General features: G+C 39.7%; 1 protein-coding gene across 3 annotated transcripts in view; it reads right to left on the reverse strand.

Moving 5' to 3' along the window:
• Positions 1–15,315, reverse strand: part of LOC133489990 (WD repeat-containing protein 7) — a 104,794-nt gene that overhangs the window by 7,294 nt on the left and 82,185 nt on the right. For all 3 annotated transcript variants that reach the window (XM_061799389.1, XM_061799390.1, XM_061799391.1), the window contains 5 exons: positions 12,863–13,049; positions 3,360–3,477; positions 3,052–3,201; positions 2,754–2,836; positions 2,564–2,663 (listed from right to left, as the gene is read on the reverse strand). In XM_061799389.1, the coding sequence (XP_061655373.1) occupies positions 2,564–2,663; positions 2,754–2,836; positions 3,052–3,201; positions 3,360–3,477; positions 12,863–13,049 (638 nt within the window). The remainder of the gene's footprint in view (positions 1–2,563; positions 2,664–2,753; positions 2,837–3,051; positions 3,202–3,359; positions 3,478–12,862; positions 13,050–15,315) is intronic.

Genomic DNA, 15,315 nt, shown 5'->3' on the forward strand with positions numbered 1-15,315 from the left:
ACAATCAGAATCAGCTTTATTGGCCAAGTATATTTGGAATTTGTCTCTGGTAGTTAGAGCCACTGAAGTATGACCCAAAAACACTATATAACAAAATATACATTTAGGACATAAAAACACGAATGTGGATAGTCATTGAGCAATGAAAGTGTGCCACTAGTGTGGTGATGCTGACATAATAGCAGTTGTGCAAATTATGCAGTCCTCAAGGAATTTAGAGCAATTTAAAGTGACTAATAGTGCAATGATCTGGTACAGTGACAATTGTGCAAATGGTGCAGAGCGTTCTCAAACACAAAGTGGCCAGCAGTAATCAAAAACAGTATGCAAATAGTGCAGTGTGATAAAACAGGGCGTGTATGACTAATTCCCGTTCCCAATTACACGCTTCCATTAGAATGTACCAAGTACTTGTATTGACGGGTAAAGCCTGAGTATCACTGAGTGTGAGTTAACAATAAAAACTTTTTACCAAATGATTTGGAATGGGTTTCTTCCTATCTGTGAATTTAAAATTGGATGAGGGGCTCAGTATCGAAGATGAAAAATAACTGTTGATTGGCTGTCTTACAATAAGTGTGTACAGAAATAAATCAGCCCATTAACAGAGTATAGTGAAACCCAAAACATCTGAAGCGCTTCGTACTTCAATACACATTACGTTTGTGTGTGTGTGTGTGCGTAGCTGCTAGTCACTGCATGGCCATCTGCCACCACTTTGATAAGCTTCTGTAACCAGGCCTTTGTCAGATACATTACTCTGCATTTGTGCATGTTTGTGTCCAGCTGCTTCTTTAACCGATTCTTCTCAGTCTACTTCCCGTTCTCGCTATCCGCTTTATTTTTAACCTTGTCGCGTTGTCTTTTGACGTAGTACTGCAAATACCTGACCGGCAATCAAGTTATTTTAAAAAAAGAACATGTCAGCGGTGTGGGACAGACAACAAATAATGCCTGGATCAGACAAAAAGATGTTTCAGGATTGCACTGTCAGACTACTGCAATAAAATCTTGTATTCCGATACCACCGCATCCCGTCTTTTACGATCCCTGGGCTTTATCCTGTCAACTCAAACGCGACAGGATACACTCGTTACCATGGCCACCGTCAACAACAATGGATCGCGTAGTGCATATTATAAGAACAAAATGGGGAAAAACTTTAATTCAAGGATGGCTTGAGGTATGTTCAGGTACTTTTAATACGATACGGCTCGCAAGCAGGCAACAAAACGTCATGTTGCCTAGCAAGCTAGTGCTAGCACTAGTACGTTGTACGGAAAAATGCAGGCGTTCTATCGAATCATGCTCTAAAGATTCGGTGTGTGTGTGAAGTAATTTAATTACAATTAAGTAATTTAATTACAGTAAGTTAGCCCCCATTAATTCTGTCATGTTGTAATGTTGGTTTGACCTGACTGATTAGAATACACGACCCGAATAGAGAACAATTCAACACTATACAGTACACAAGTATATACAGGAAATGAACAAGTCATTTAAGAAGACACACTGCTCCATCTTGTGATCGGATTGGTGTTCGGTTATTGTTTTTTTTTTTAAACTCGCTGATCGGCCCCAAAGCCAACTGCTTACAAAAAAGAACACAAAAGTTAATTTCACACTTGACAAGAAAAATGATTATCCCTGACATTTTTTTAGATATTCTGTGGACTAGCAAGTCAAAATGTTAATTTTTTGGAAGGTGTGCGTCCTGTTACATCTGCCATAAAAATAACACAGAATGTGATAAAAAAGAACAATATGCCAACAGTCAAACATAGTGGTGGCAGTGTGACGGTAAGTGGCTGGCTGCTACTTCAGGACATGGACCACGTGCTGTGAAAAACCTGCAGGCGAACCTCTGGCCATCAGTTTGTACCCTCAGGCTTAAGCGCTTTTGTGTAATATAGCAGGACAACAACCCGAAGCATACCAGAAAGTCCACCTACTATATGAATGGCTCCCCCAAAAATAAATAAATAAAATAAAAATCAAAAAAACGTTGGCGTGGGAAAGTCAAAGCTTGACCTTAAATCCAAGCTGTGGATTGACCTTAAATGGGCAGTTCATGCTCAGAAACCTTCCAAAAGGACTGAGTTAAACCAATTCTGCAAAGAAGAGTGGGCCAAATTTCATTCACAGTGCTGCGAAAGGCTCGTCATCTGATATCGCAAATGACTGATTTAAATTATTGCGGCCAACGGTGGCACAGTGTGGTACTTTTCCACATAGGCGAAAAAAGTTGAAGTCCATTAATAAATACAATCAAGTGATCAAAACAGTGCTCACAGTCATCTCTGTATGAAAAATACATTTAAAAAAAAAAACAACCAGTGGAAAAAGTGAACATATAAAAGATGATGATTTATGAAAACAGTCAGAAAAGGACCAAAGCCAACATCCACTAATTTCAAATATGTAATGAGGTAATAGATGTGGAAACAGCTTGATTAAATTGATGGACGAATTGATGGATATGTCGAAGAGGCGGAAGCTTGATTGGGTCTTGGATGTTTATTTTTATGGTCTAATTGTGTGGGGCACAGGTCTCTTAACGTACCTGGCATTTTCCAGTGCGAACGTCGTAGAGGGCCACTGAACCTTGACGAGCTCCGACAGCAATGCGGTTACTGCGGTCGCAGTAACCCACCATGTAGAACCTGAAGATGTTGCCAATAATCGAACATTAACACCCTGAAAGTGACACTGAAACAAATGCGTAGGCTTAGTTCACTCCCAACCCAACTTACTTGCAAATAGCAGGAAAACACTCTTGTAGCCCTTTCTTCTTTACCAGAGAACCTTCAATACAGTACATGATTATATCCATCACCTGAGGATGAGAGGATAATGTAAGGTGGTGAGGAGGTGCTATAAACTGTGTGCCTTTATATAATGGACATGAAAATTAAATAACCCATGATAGGCACAGCAACCTAGAATTTTTTTGTTTTTTTTTTTTTTTTTTAAATAAAAAAATAAAAAAAAATCTAGTCATCTTGTGATAAATATCACTGTTCACAAATGAAAACGGCTTAATATGATTACCTCAACAAGCAAGTCGACAACATCTCCAGGCATCTTCTCTATCAGGATGTCAATCACTCTCAATATTTCAGTCTTGGCTCGAGCCAGAGTGGTGGTGTGAACGTTCTGCTGTGACTGAGAGTTAGCCTGGGCTGCATTGTATCGGTGGACCTGCAAAAATAAGACATAATAATATATTTATTCTAACAAAACTAATAATGCCATTGCAAAAAGAGAAGCCATTTCTAGGATAACAGTTAGTACTAGATAATTCCAATACATATATTTTATAAACATTTCTTCAGGCATTTTGGTTTCATTTGGTTCACCTCTCTTGCAATGGTGGTGATGAAGGCAGGCGGCCGGGCAGTTGCAATAAGAGAGAGGGCGTGTCGGGCTGAACGAGCCGAATCTGCTGGTGGGTTGAGCGGCAAACCCATGGTAATACTACAGATGGAAAGAGAGAAACAGTTTTGATTGCAATATTAATACTGGGACAGTTTTGTTGAGATTGTGAAGATGAAAAGCAAAAAATTTAAATTCTGATTTTTTGGGAATACAACAGGATTTTGTACGAAACAATTACTTGTAATCAGCAGAAAACTGACATGGGCTTTTTCTTAATGAAGGATTCTAATAAAAAAATTAATGGATGGATGGATGGATTATATATTGTACATAATTATAGCAGCATGTCCATATCGCTGGCATCTCCAAACCATAATTTTTCAGGAAACCAAAAAAAATTAAAAAAAAACAACAAAAAAACAGCATGTTTCTTGAGCCAATAACATTGCATCACCGAAGAGTAAGCCATTTCACGCACTTCAGATTGGTCAATAATTTGTAGAAATAACAGATTTACATGGTGATTGACCAATAGTATCAATTTGTGAAAAAATATTAAATAGAACAATTTTGGACATAGGCGGTTTCTGCCTGAAAGTGAGTCTATATTTGTATATTGATTGATAATTGTGGACTGTTTTTATGAGCTGGTTTATTTCATAGTGGATGCTGCTACAGCAGGACTGTACAGTTGAGTGAAGGAGACTTACAAATATATGAAGTGAAGCGATTAGTGGGTAGCTTCTAATGTCAAGGCTGAGTCAATGGAAGCCATTCACCAGACAATGGCATAATAGACTCCCACAATGCAACGGGAATTAGACACACAAAACACTCACACACTAACAGCTGGCCACTCACCTCTCCAAGTATACAGTGGGTAGAGCAAGTATTCAGACCCCCTTAAATTTTTCACTCTTTGATATATTGCAGCCATTTGCTAAAATCATTTAATTTCATTTTTTTCCCCTCAATGTACACACAGCACCCCGTATTGACAGAAAAAAATATAATTGTTGAAATGTTTGCAGATTTATTAAAAAAAAAAACTTAAATATCACACAGCCATAAGTATTCAGACCCTTTGCTGTGACACTCATATTTAACTCGGGTGCTGTCCATTTCTTCTGCTCATCCTTGAGATGGTTCTACACCTTCATTGGAGTCCAGCTGTGTTTGATTATACTGATCTGACTTGATTAGGAAAGCCACACCCCTGTCTATGTAAGACCTTACAGCTGACAGTGCATGTCAGAGCAAATGAGAATCATGAGGTCAAAGGAACTGCCTGAAGAGCTCAGAGACAGAATTGTGGCAAGGCAGAGATCTGGCCAAAGTTACAAAAAAAATTCTGCTGCACTTAAGGTTCCTAAGAGCACAGTGGCCTCCATAATCCTGAAATGGAAGACCTTTGGGACGATCAGAACCCTTCCTAGAGCTGGCCGTCCTGCCAAACTGAGCAATTGGGGGAGAAGAGCCTTGGTGAGAGAGGGAAAGAAGAACCCAAAGATCACTGTGGCTGAGCTCCAGAGATGCAGTAGGAAGATGGGAGAAAGTTCTAGAAAGTCAACCATCACTGCAGCCCTCCACTAGTCGGGACTTTATGGCAGAGTGGCCCGACGGAAACCTCTTCTCAGTGGAAGACACATGAAAGCCCACATGGAGTTTGGAGATGAGACCAAGATAGAACATGGAGATGAGACTTTTTGGCCTTAATTCTAAGCGGTATGTGTGGAGAAAACCAGGCACTGCTCATCACCTGTCCAATACAGTCCCAACAGTGAAGCATGGTGGTGGCAGCATCATGCTGTGGGTGTGTTTTTCAGCTGCAGGGACAGGACGACTGGTTGCAATTGAAGAAAAGATGAATGCGGCCAAGTACAGGGATATTCTGGACGAAAACCTTCTCCAGAGTGCTCAGGACCTCAGACTGGGCCGAAGGTTCACCTTCCAACAAGACAATGACCCTATGCACACAGCTAAAATAACGAAGGAGTGGCTTCAGAACAACTCCGTGACTCTTCTTGAATGGCCCAGCCAGATCCCTGACTTAAACCCAATTGAGCATCTCTGGAGAGAACTGAAAATGGCTGGCCACCAATGTTCACCATCCAACCTGACAGAACTAGAGAGGATCTACAAGGAGGAATGTGTGAAGAACTGCTTGCATCATTCCCAGAAAGACTCAGGGCTGTATTAGCTCAAAAGGATGCTTCTACTAAATAGTGAGCAAAGGGTCTGAATACTTATGGCTGTGTTATATTTCAGTTTTTCTTTTTTAATAAAACTGCAAAAATTTAAACAATTCCGTTTTACCGTGGGGTGCTGTGTGTACATTAATGAGGAAAAAATTAACTTAAAGAATTTTAGCAAATGGATGCAATATAACAAAAAGTGAAAAATTTAAGGGGGTCCGAATACTTTCCATAGCCACTGTATATGTCTGACAGAAAAAAAGGTGAGGGATTGCGAACAAGGCCATCTTGTTAAATGAGTTGGGGAGGAAAGAGTGAGCGAAAGCTCGATTCATCTCCTCTGATTACGGATCGTAATATATTAGCAATAAATCAGCAATGCTGAAATGTTTAATTTCATTTATAGTGTTGGCTGTAATTGGAAACAGTCACAATGTTGATATAAAGCAGCAGTGCAAGGAGCTAATTGTAATGAAAACCAATGAGGTTAATGACCAACATTAAGTACATGTAATGAAATAATCAGAATTGTCATTACCATTGGTGATCACGTGATCTCACACACGCGCGCACACACACACACGCACACACTGATGTCATCACTCATGGTACACTCCAACACTGAAGGAAGAATAAAATATGTATTTTTACAGTTTGTCTTGATTATCCATCCAACTGTCAACAATTTCAGACTTATTTAGAGCAGAGGTACTTACATATTTATCATACATTCAACTAATGTCTTGGAACATCACAACAAAATTAATACACGTCCAACCCTTGACAAACTCAGTAGGAGTAAAGTGAAAGGTGACACACACAATAACTGTACACACTAAGTACCGCTACACAGCGGCTGAAATAAGCATTTAACATCACCATTTTTCCTCAAATATATTTCCGAAGGTGCTATTAACATGACAATTTCACCAGATGTAGGAAACACCCCAAGTAATCCATACATACAAAGAAAGTAGAACAAATAAGCTCAGAAATTAAGTTACGTGTAATAATGAAAAAGTATTGAACACGCCAACTGGTATTTAATAAAGAGGACCACCAATTTAACAAATAATTTGTAACCAAACAAAGATGAAAACATGTTAAATCTGGATGTAGTTTGTGAGAACTTTTATCCACTTGATTATAACTGAGCGTCGTAACGCTGTTGCCGCTTCACCACCTGCCATGACGTGGAAAGATTCCTAAATCTCCTTACAGCCATCGATCACTGGTGACATACAGCTGAGGTCAGGAGACGACACGAAAAGCATGATTGAGATACAAAAAGATGAAGAGCAGGACGACAGGCGAAAAACATCTTCCACATCATCCACCTCCACGTGATCAGTTTCAGATCAAAAGAGTATGAGACAAAAGTTCAGAATTACAACTTTTATTTAATGGTATTTACATCCAGATGCGTTAAACAACTCAGGACAGAGCACCTTTTTTAAGCCACCCAATTTTCAAGTGAGCAAAAGTATTGGAAGAAACTATTAAATTAACTTAAAGTGAATAACAATATTTGGTGGCATAACCCTTACTTGCAATAACTGCATCAATCCTGTGACTTTACTGCAGCCTCTTTCAGTTCTTGATTGTTTCTGGGGTTTCTATGTTTAGTCTCCTCTTCAGGTGGTAAAATGGATGCTCTATTGGGTTAAGGTCCGGTGATTGACTTGGCTGGCAAAGACCTTCCACTTTTTGCCCCTGATGAAGTGTTGTGTTGGCATTGTGTTTTGGGTCACTGTCTTGTTGCATGATGAAGCTTCTCACGATTAGTTTGGATGCATTTTCTCTGTAAATTGCCAGAAATTTTTTTTTTTGTAGACTTCAGAATTCATTCTGCTGGTACCATCATGAGTTACACCAACAATAAAGACTAGTGAGCCCGTTCCAGAAACAGCCATGCAAGCCCAATCCATGACATGACCTCCACCATGCGTCACAGATGAGCTTCTGTGTTTTGGATCATAAGCAGATCCTTTCTTTCTCCATACTTTGGCGTTTCCATCACGTTTGTGAGGGTTAACCTTGGTCTCATCAGTCCATAAAACTTTGTTCCAAAACGTTTTTTACTCATCTCTGTACTTCTTTGCAAAATCCAATCTGGCCTTGCGATTCTGTTTACTGATGAGTGCTTTGCATCTTGTGGTATGGCGTGTATATTTCTTCTCTCAAAGTCTTCTTCAAACAGTGGATTGTGATATCTTCACTCTTGCCCTGTGGAGGTTGGCAGTGATGTCACTGACTGTTGTCTTTGGGTGTTTCGTCACAGCTCTCACAATGTTTCTGTCATCAACTACTGTTGATACTCTTGGCCGAACCTTTTCGATGTCTGTTACTCACTAGACCAGTAGTTTCTTTCTTTTTCAGGACATTCCAAATTGTTGTATTGGCTATGCCCAATGCTTGTGCAACAGGTCTGATCGATTTCCCCTCTTCTCTCAGCTTTGTTTTGCTTTCCTCCCATACAGCTCTCTAGTCTTCATGTTTGCTAAATAGCAAATGCAGTTTTCACAGGTGAAACCCAAAGCCAAAAACAAGCACTGTTTAAGCAATCAATCTAAATGGCAACACCTGAGCAACCTGAAACACCCATCAGTCACACGTTCCAATACTCTTGCTCATTTGAAAAGTGGGTGGGTTCAAACAAAAGGTGCTCTGTTCTGAGTTATTTAACACATCTAGATGTAAAAACCATGAAATAAAAGCTGGAACTGATTCTGAACTTTTGTTTTATGTTCAGGTTTTGATCTGAAACACAAATGTCTTCAGAATAGAACAAAAAGAAAGGAATTGACCTTGCCATTCTAATACTTTTGGAGGGGACTGTATATTCACCCGCGAGGGGTTCGGAGACGGGGAGACTGAGACAGTTGGACTTGGCACAGCCTACGTCATATCGAAGCGACGGACCGCTTTGTTGTAATGCTGAATTCCAGCATTAGGGGCGCCAAAAATCACGGATTATAGCTTTAAAGTGTGCTTTTAATTTTAATCTATGACACATAATGTTTTAAATGTTAAATGGCTAACTATGATTGCTATTTATAAAGGCTTGGATTCCGTGAATTTTTTCCCCCACCAACCTGACACGGAGTGATGACGGGCAAGGTTGCAAAGCTTGATGTTTTTTTGTGTCACATGAACTCAAAAAACATTAACAGAAACCTATGCTAGCACAATTTCAAAAGCACATTTAAACCACTTTTTATGCTAAAGATTAAATTCCAAATGTGAGCGTGTCTTATTTCTATGTGCTGAGGTGAGAGGCTTTCGTTTCAAGTTGGTGTGTCTGGAAGTGTTCCAAAAATATTACCAAAATGGCATAGCCTTTTTCTAAAAGGTCTTTTTAAAGAAATGAACGCGGTAGGTAAAGCGTCAGTCTGTAGACTAGTGGCCTGGTATTGACAATGTATAAAATGAGTGCAAGTCTTCCACAACAGGGGCTTTCTCTGCGTACTGAAAAAAGGATTATCACTCTCACTCACACAAGGAGCTCTGTAAGGAGTGTATTGATGACTAGTAGTGTGCAACAGGGACAAAGAACCTCACTGCGATTCAGCTGCATGGAAATACAAGCTTCTGTGTGCACGTGCACTTCCTTTCAACCGGTTGCACAGTCAAGCCCTTATATTTTGCCTTCTCCTTTTCCTAGTTCAAATTAGAGGAATAGTGAGAGAAATTAACCAGGTACACCCATGCCTTAAAAACGGATTGCAAATGGCCACAGTATTCTGCTAAAAAATGTATTTTTCAAACTAAATTATGTATAACCTCAGTAATAATGCACAGCAGAGTGCTGTAAGTCTGTGTACCAGATGTAAAATATTTCTATTCAACAACTTTATGACAAAACACTAGGAGGAAGAGGAGTACAAATACTTTTGACTCATTACATTATTATATTATGGCAGCATGTGGCTAGGTCTCCCTCACAGTTAAAGGAGTTTGCAATAGTTCCTATAATTCTCTGGATCAGCACCCTTCCCCACCACTAAATTGGCTATTGGTGTGAGTGAAGGGTTGTTTTTCCATGTGCTTGACGTTAGGAAATGCATAGATGGACGACAAACGATATCTCAAAGAATCCTCTGCAGTTTGTATATAGAACTAAAAGCATTACTTGAGGAAAATAATTTAAATCCAGGCATTTATGTATTTTTTGCTATATTCCTGGCTTTTAAAGCGGTCCGTAGTTTGAAATGTAATAGACAAACTGATTTGTGCACGCACGCACGGACACACGCCCACGCCCCCCCACGCGCGCACACACATACACACACTCTCTCACACACACACACACACACACACACACCACAGACATATCCATACTCATTAAACCAGACTCGAGGATCTTGGGTTTCAGCCTTAACAAAATCAGTTCTTGGAGACTATAGTGATTTCTGACACTGACTTATCTTATGTATGATGCACCATACACAAGATGAGGCTTTGTAAAATGCATTCCTTTCCAACTGAAAATTGAATTAATTAATTCATTCATTCATTAATTTTGCCTGTCTAGAATGTTAAGTCATCCAGGTCATGGTAATCCGCAAAGGTTAAATCAAGGCAACAGGACTGTGCTTGTTGTTTAAAGACGTTTCACCTTTAATTCAAAAGGCTTCAGTTCTTTTTAGGAGTGGAGTTTCTCTATTTATGACTCAGTAGTTGTGTCCCCTGGGGGTGGGTCAACAATAGGGTGTTGTTGTTGTTGCCCGGCATGGTTAGTGAAATGACCATCCTGCATACGAGTCAACCGTTCACTGGTCTTGTGGTAAAACAGCTCGTTGGGACTACTCTTCCCATTGAATAAGCCAATCTTTGGGGGGGGGGGAGATGTTACTGTTTTCTGTCAACATCAATATTGAGGTTTCTGGCCTCCCCTGTCCAAACCTTCGCAGTCCAAAAGGGACACTGTGCCGTATTTGGACTACAAGGTGTGGACAGGGAAGCACTGATACATTAATTTTCTACCACTTATCCTGTTCAGTGTCACGGCAGAGGTGGAGTGTAGATGACTTTGGGTGAGAGGCAAGGTATATCCGGCAATGGTTGCTAGTCAATCGGAGGGAACCTATCGACAAACAACCATTCACACTTCACACCAATGGCAAATTGGGCACCAATGGGCACTTTTCAGTAAATCTAACGTGCATGTTTATGGAATGTATAAGGAAACCAAAGTACCGTAATTTCTCATGTATAATACGCTCGAGTATAATGCGCTCCCCCAAAATTGACTCCAAAAAACAGAAAAACCCTTCTTCCTATGTATAATACAAACCCATGACTTTCTATGCATTGATGTTTTTCTGCAATAAATGGTGGTGGTGATGCCCTACTAATTTGATTTTCAAATTAGGTCTGTGTAGTACTATTATTAATACTATTTTTTGCTTGTTTTTAGTAATGTTTGTATTACTGTGGCATACGATAATGTTTCTTGTAACCCTGCAGCTTTAAGGAGGTATTTTCCACCTCCCGTGTGACCACTGGCACATCAGCCCTAAACCTGCAGTGTTAAAACTAAACATTAGGGTGCACCACAGTAATACATACATTACTGAAGAACTTGTAACCCTTACTATTAATAATAATACTGCAGTGTCAAAATTATACACAGAGTTGCATCACATCCGCAATACTTACACACAATGAAGGAGTAGATAAATTATAACATTTTAAATGTGAACCTAAATAATGTGAATTTATAAATCATATGATTTCAAACTAATTGATGGCTTTTCTAGAACATCCACTCATATATTTAATTTCACTGTGAAGGAATTTTCTTTTACTATACCCATGTATAATGCGCACTATTGTCTTTTGAAGATTTTTTTGGGGTGAAAAAATGCACAATATACACGAGAAATGACGGTACTTCAAGGAACCTGCTTTATTTTAACCATAAACTGATTGCTAGTCGGATTGACATCCTCTCCACCACTCTCTCACTTGACACTACAAAAATCCCTAATCATACTTTGTCCGACAACAGTTGTTTAGACAGATTTGTACAACACTGATAGATGAATGCCAGCTTCAGAAAATTTCTCCATCATAAAACCATGTGCATCATTTGAGGAAGTGGTCTTTTAACTAAGACAGATGAACACCGAAAATGGCTGACATGTCAGTGCAATGCAGACAATGCAACATCACTGTAATGTCCTGCAAACAGATTAACGTCTAGAGCCAATGTTTTAGTGTCAGCTATATGTTGCTGAAGTGTTGTGGGAAGCTAGTCACTATACCATATCACACAACACCACATTATACTATGCTCTATGCAATTCAGTCAAAGTAACAATGAATGAAACACTTTGATAAAGGTCATGAAAAAGTATCCAAGACAATGGTGTGTATGTTGTAATCCATCCATCCATCCATTTTCTGAGTCGCTTCTCCTCACTCGGGTCGCGGGCGTGCTGGAGCCTATCCCAGCTATCATCGGGCAGGAGGCAGGGTAAACCCTGAACCGGTTGCCAGCCAATCGCAGGGCACATACAAACAAACAACCAGTCGCACTCACATTCACACCTACGGGCAATTTAGAGTCGTCAATTAACCTACCATGCATGTTTTTGGGATGTGAGAGGAAACCGGAGTGCCCGGAGAAAACCCACGCAGGCACGGGGAGAACATGCAAACTCCACCCAGGCGGGGCCGGGGACTGAACCCCGCACCCCAGAACTGTGAGGCAGACGCTCTAACCAGTCGGCCACCGTGCCGCCTGTATGTTGTAATGTATTTTTTTATATTTTTTTATTCTTATTATTATTTACTGCATAGTAAAGGGAAAACCAGGGTTGAAGAGCATTGATTTTAATTCTCCAAAATTAGTGAGGACAACAATGTCTCTAAAATCAATCAGAAGTAAATTTAGACCAGCTCCAGCGCATGTTTTAAAACTTATACCGGTAATTGCAATTGGAAGTGTGTAAGGTCAAGTCCTTGTTAAACTAAGTATTCAGAAGTATAGGCATGAGAGGCAGTCATACATCAAAACTGTAAGTGAGGGGAGGGAAGCTAAACCAACAAGTTGGTTGAGTCTTGAAATGCCCTACTGACATTTATCAATGCATACAAAAAAATAAAAATTTGAATTTAAACAAATTGGAATCACCACTATTAAATCTAAAAATAAAGCACTTTGGAAAGAAACAGTTATGAAACAGTGAAATTAATAAAGTCTATAAGGAAATGTCAGCAAACGCTCATCTCTAATGTGAATAAAGAATTGTTTATGTTTAAGAGTGCATGCAAGGACTCACTTGGCCAGCTGCTTCTCTGCATCAGCACAGAGCTCCAGCAATCCCATGAGCACCGCGGACACGTCCATGTATGGCTCCCACACGGTGAAGCCTCTACCGATCAGATCGATGGCAGTGCGGCGGATTGTGCTGTGTGGTGGCAGCTTTTGGCTGGGGGGCTGCAGCAACAGGAAGGTCAATGCTTTACCTGAGATAGTAAAACATTGAAAATTATTATTTCATCAGTGAATAACATGAGTTAATATTCCAGTAAAGGCAACAGGCCATGTTATTTGACTTAGATGAGTAAAAAGCATGTCGTTAGAGTGTCTGGCACACAACCGAGAGGTTCTTGGTTTGATTCTCGGTTCTGGCTTTCCTGTTTGGAGATTGTATGTTTCTCCTGGTACTGGTAACATGCATGTTAGGTTCTAGACTAAAAAAAGCATTTTTTTTGGCCTATTTTTTTATTTTTATTTTGAAACTACTAATATTGTACACAACGTTTAAAACCGCCAACAAATCTGAAACTATTGAAAAATGTAGTGTTTTCACCAAGCATCCATTATATGTGGAGAGTGTGGCAGCAGTACTGCCATTATCTTTGAGTCAAAGGGACATTACTCCAAAAACGAACATTTTATAATTGATAAATGACAAATTACCTAAGATTAAATTGATGTGCGAGTAGAAATATAACATGCTCACACAGGATGAAGCAACTGAGTGAGATGGAGATTATTTCATAGCTGACCTGACATTTGAGCCAGTCTCTGTGGGGACGCACTGACCATTAAGGTTCCAAAAAATATCCCCTAACCTTCAATAACGTCCTCCTCCCCCAAGCACACATAACACACCCCATTGGCTATCTCCCAGGTGACTGTCTGTCGATCTCACCCAGTGAAGCAGAGCCCTGGCAAAGTGATATAGAGGGGATGTAGACAAAACGTGGCAGCTCAAACACCAGAAGCTGGTTTTATAGTGCTGGTAAATGTTAACAGAAAACAGAGTAAAATACCAACATAAAAAACTTTTCTAACTTGAGAAGGCAAGATAATTCCGCAGAGGGGCCAAAGCCACTGCTGCTATCGTCGTCAAGACAGTAATTTCACTTAAACCAGTGGTTTTATCAATATAATAACTGGGACACTCTAAATATGTGAACAGATATATCTTCACGTGATTACACATGGTCACAGATCAGGTTGGTTTTAATCCATGCTTTCAGAGGCTTTTTACATGTCATAAAGATGGGAGATTCTCTGAATGAGAGTGGTAGGCTGTTCCAAAGCTCGCTACCTTCATACGACATGACATTTTGTCCAAATTCAGTCCATCTAAAAGGCAGTTCACAATCATCTCTTGAGGGGCTCTGATATTTCAAGTTTTAAAGAAGTTAGTTATTTTCTGCTTGATGAAGTCATTCAGTGGCGGATGTGCTAGTCCACCCAAAACTTTGTATGTTGTGCATGCAATTTTTAATATTGACATTTTTTAAAAACTGAGCAGGTTGTACTTTGAAAGGATGTTGTACTGAGGCTGAGAGAAGGATTTTCTTTCAAGATTTTCAAGGCTTTTGTGGATCGGGGGAGTGAAGAATCATTTAATGTAAAATGGGTCATTTAGTTTCAAGATATAATCCGCGATTTCTGGCGACCCCTAATGCTGGAATTCAGCATTACAACAAAGATATGACGTAGGCTAAATGCTAGTCCGGCCTCCTCCTCCTCCTTCCAAACGTGCATGCTTTTTCCTCTCTCTATGGTTCAGTCGACCTGCATGCTGTCAAAATATAGGCCTGCCCATTCGCAGGTAAAATACGTCATTTTACTGAAAATTCAGGCATTTTAGAGCACCACCAAGTGATGCAGCGCGGGAATGTATAGGATAGTCACTAAATATAAAAAAAATAATATTGAAAAATATAGATGTGTCAGAAGCTAATGGGCATTCTGTCGTTTACTCTTGTAGTGGCTTGGGTGAACATGACTTTATTATTTTTTTTTTTTAAAACAAAAAACAGTTGTTGATTCTAGATTTAAGTATGAATTACTTCAAAAATGGATGTAACTGTTATGATACACAGAACCAATGTAATCAGCTGTATGTCCTGGCATTCCATCATAAACCTGACCTAAATGGCAGAGGACCTTCCTTATTGGTTTACATCCATACACAGGCCGTGGGGATATATGGTAAGCAAAGATATAGCTGGACAGAAACCACATTTGCAGTGCTCAGTTCAACAGTTATATCATACCTCATTACTGATACGTACAACCTTAACAGCTTTTGTCCTCTTGTTGTGCTCATGTTGATGAGAATGTTAGACAGCAGCATGAAGATTGTCAGCAGTGTTACATTAAGCATGATGTTAAGACTGCTGAGGCTAAATAAATATTTCATAGAAGAGGGCTAAAATTCTAAATCAGTGGTGTAAAGTAGAAATAACCTAACTTTTCTCAATGACT

Source organism: Phyllopteryx taeniolatus, chromosome 15, assembly GCF_024500385.1.
Source record: "Phyllopteryx taeniolatus isolate TA_2022b chromosome 15, UOR_Ptae_1.2, whole genome shotgun sequence".
NCBI lineage: Eukaryota > Metazoa > Chordata > Actinopteri > Syngnathiformes > Syngnathidae > Phyllopteryx > Phyllopteryx taeniolatus.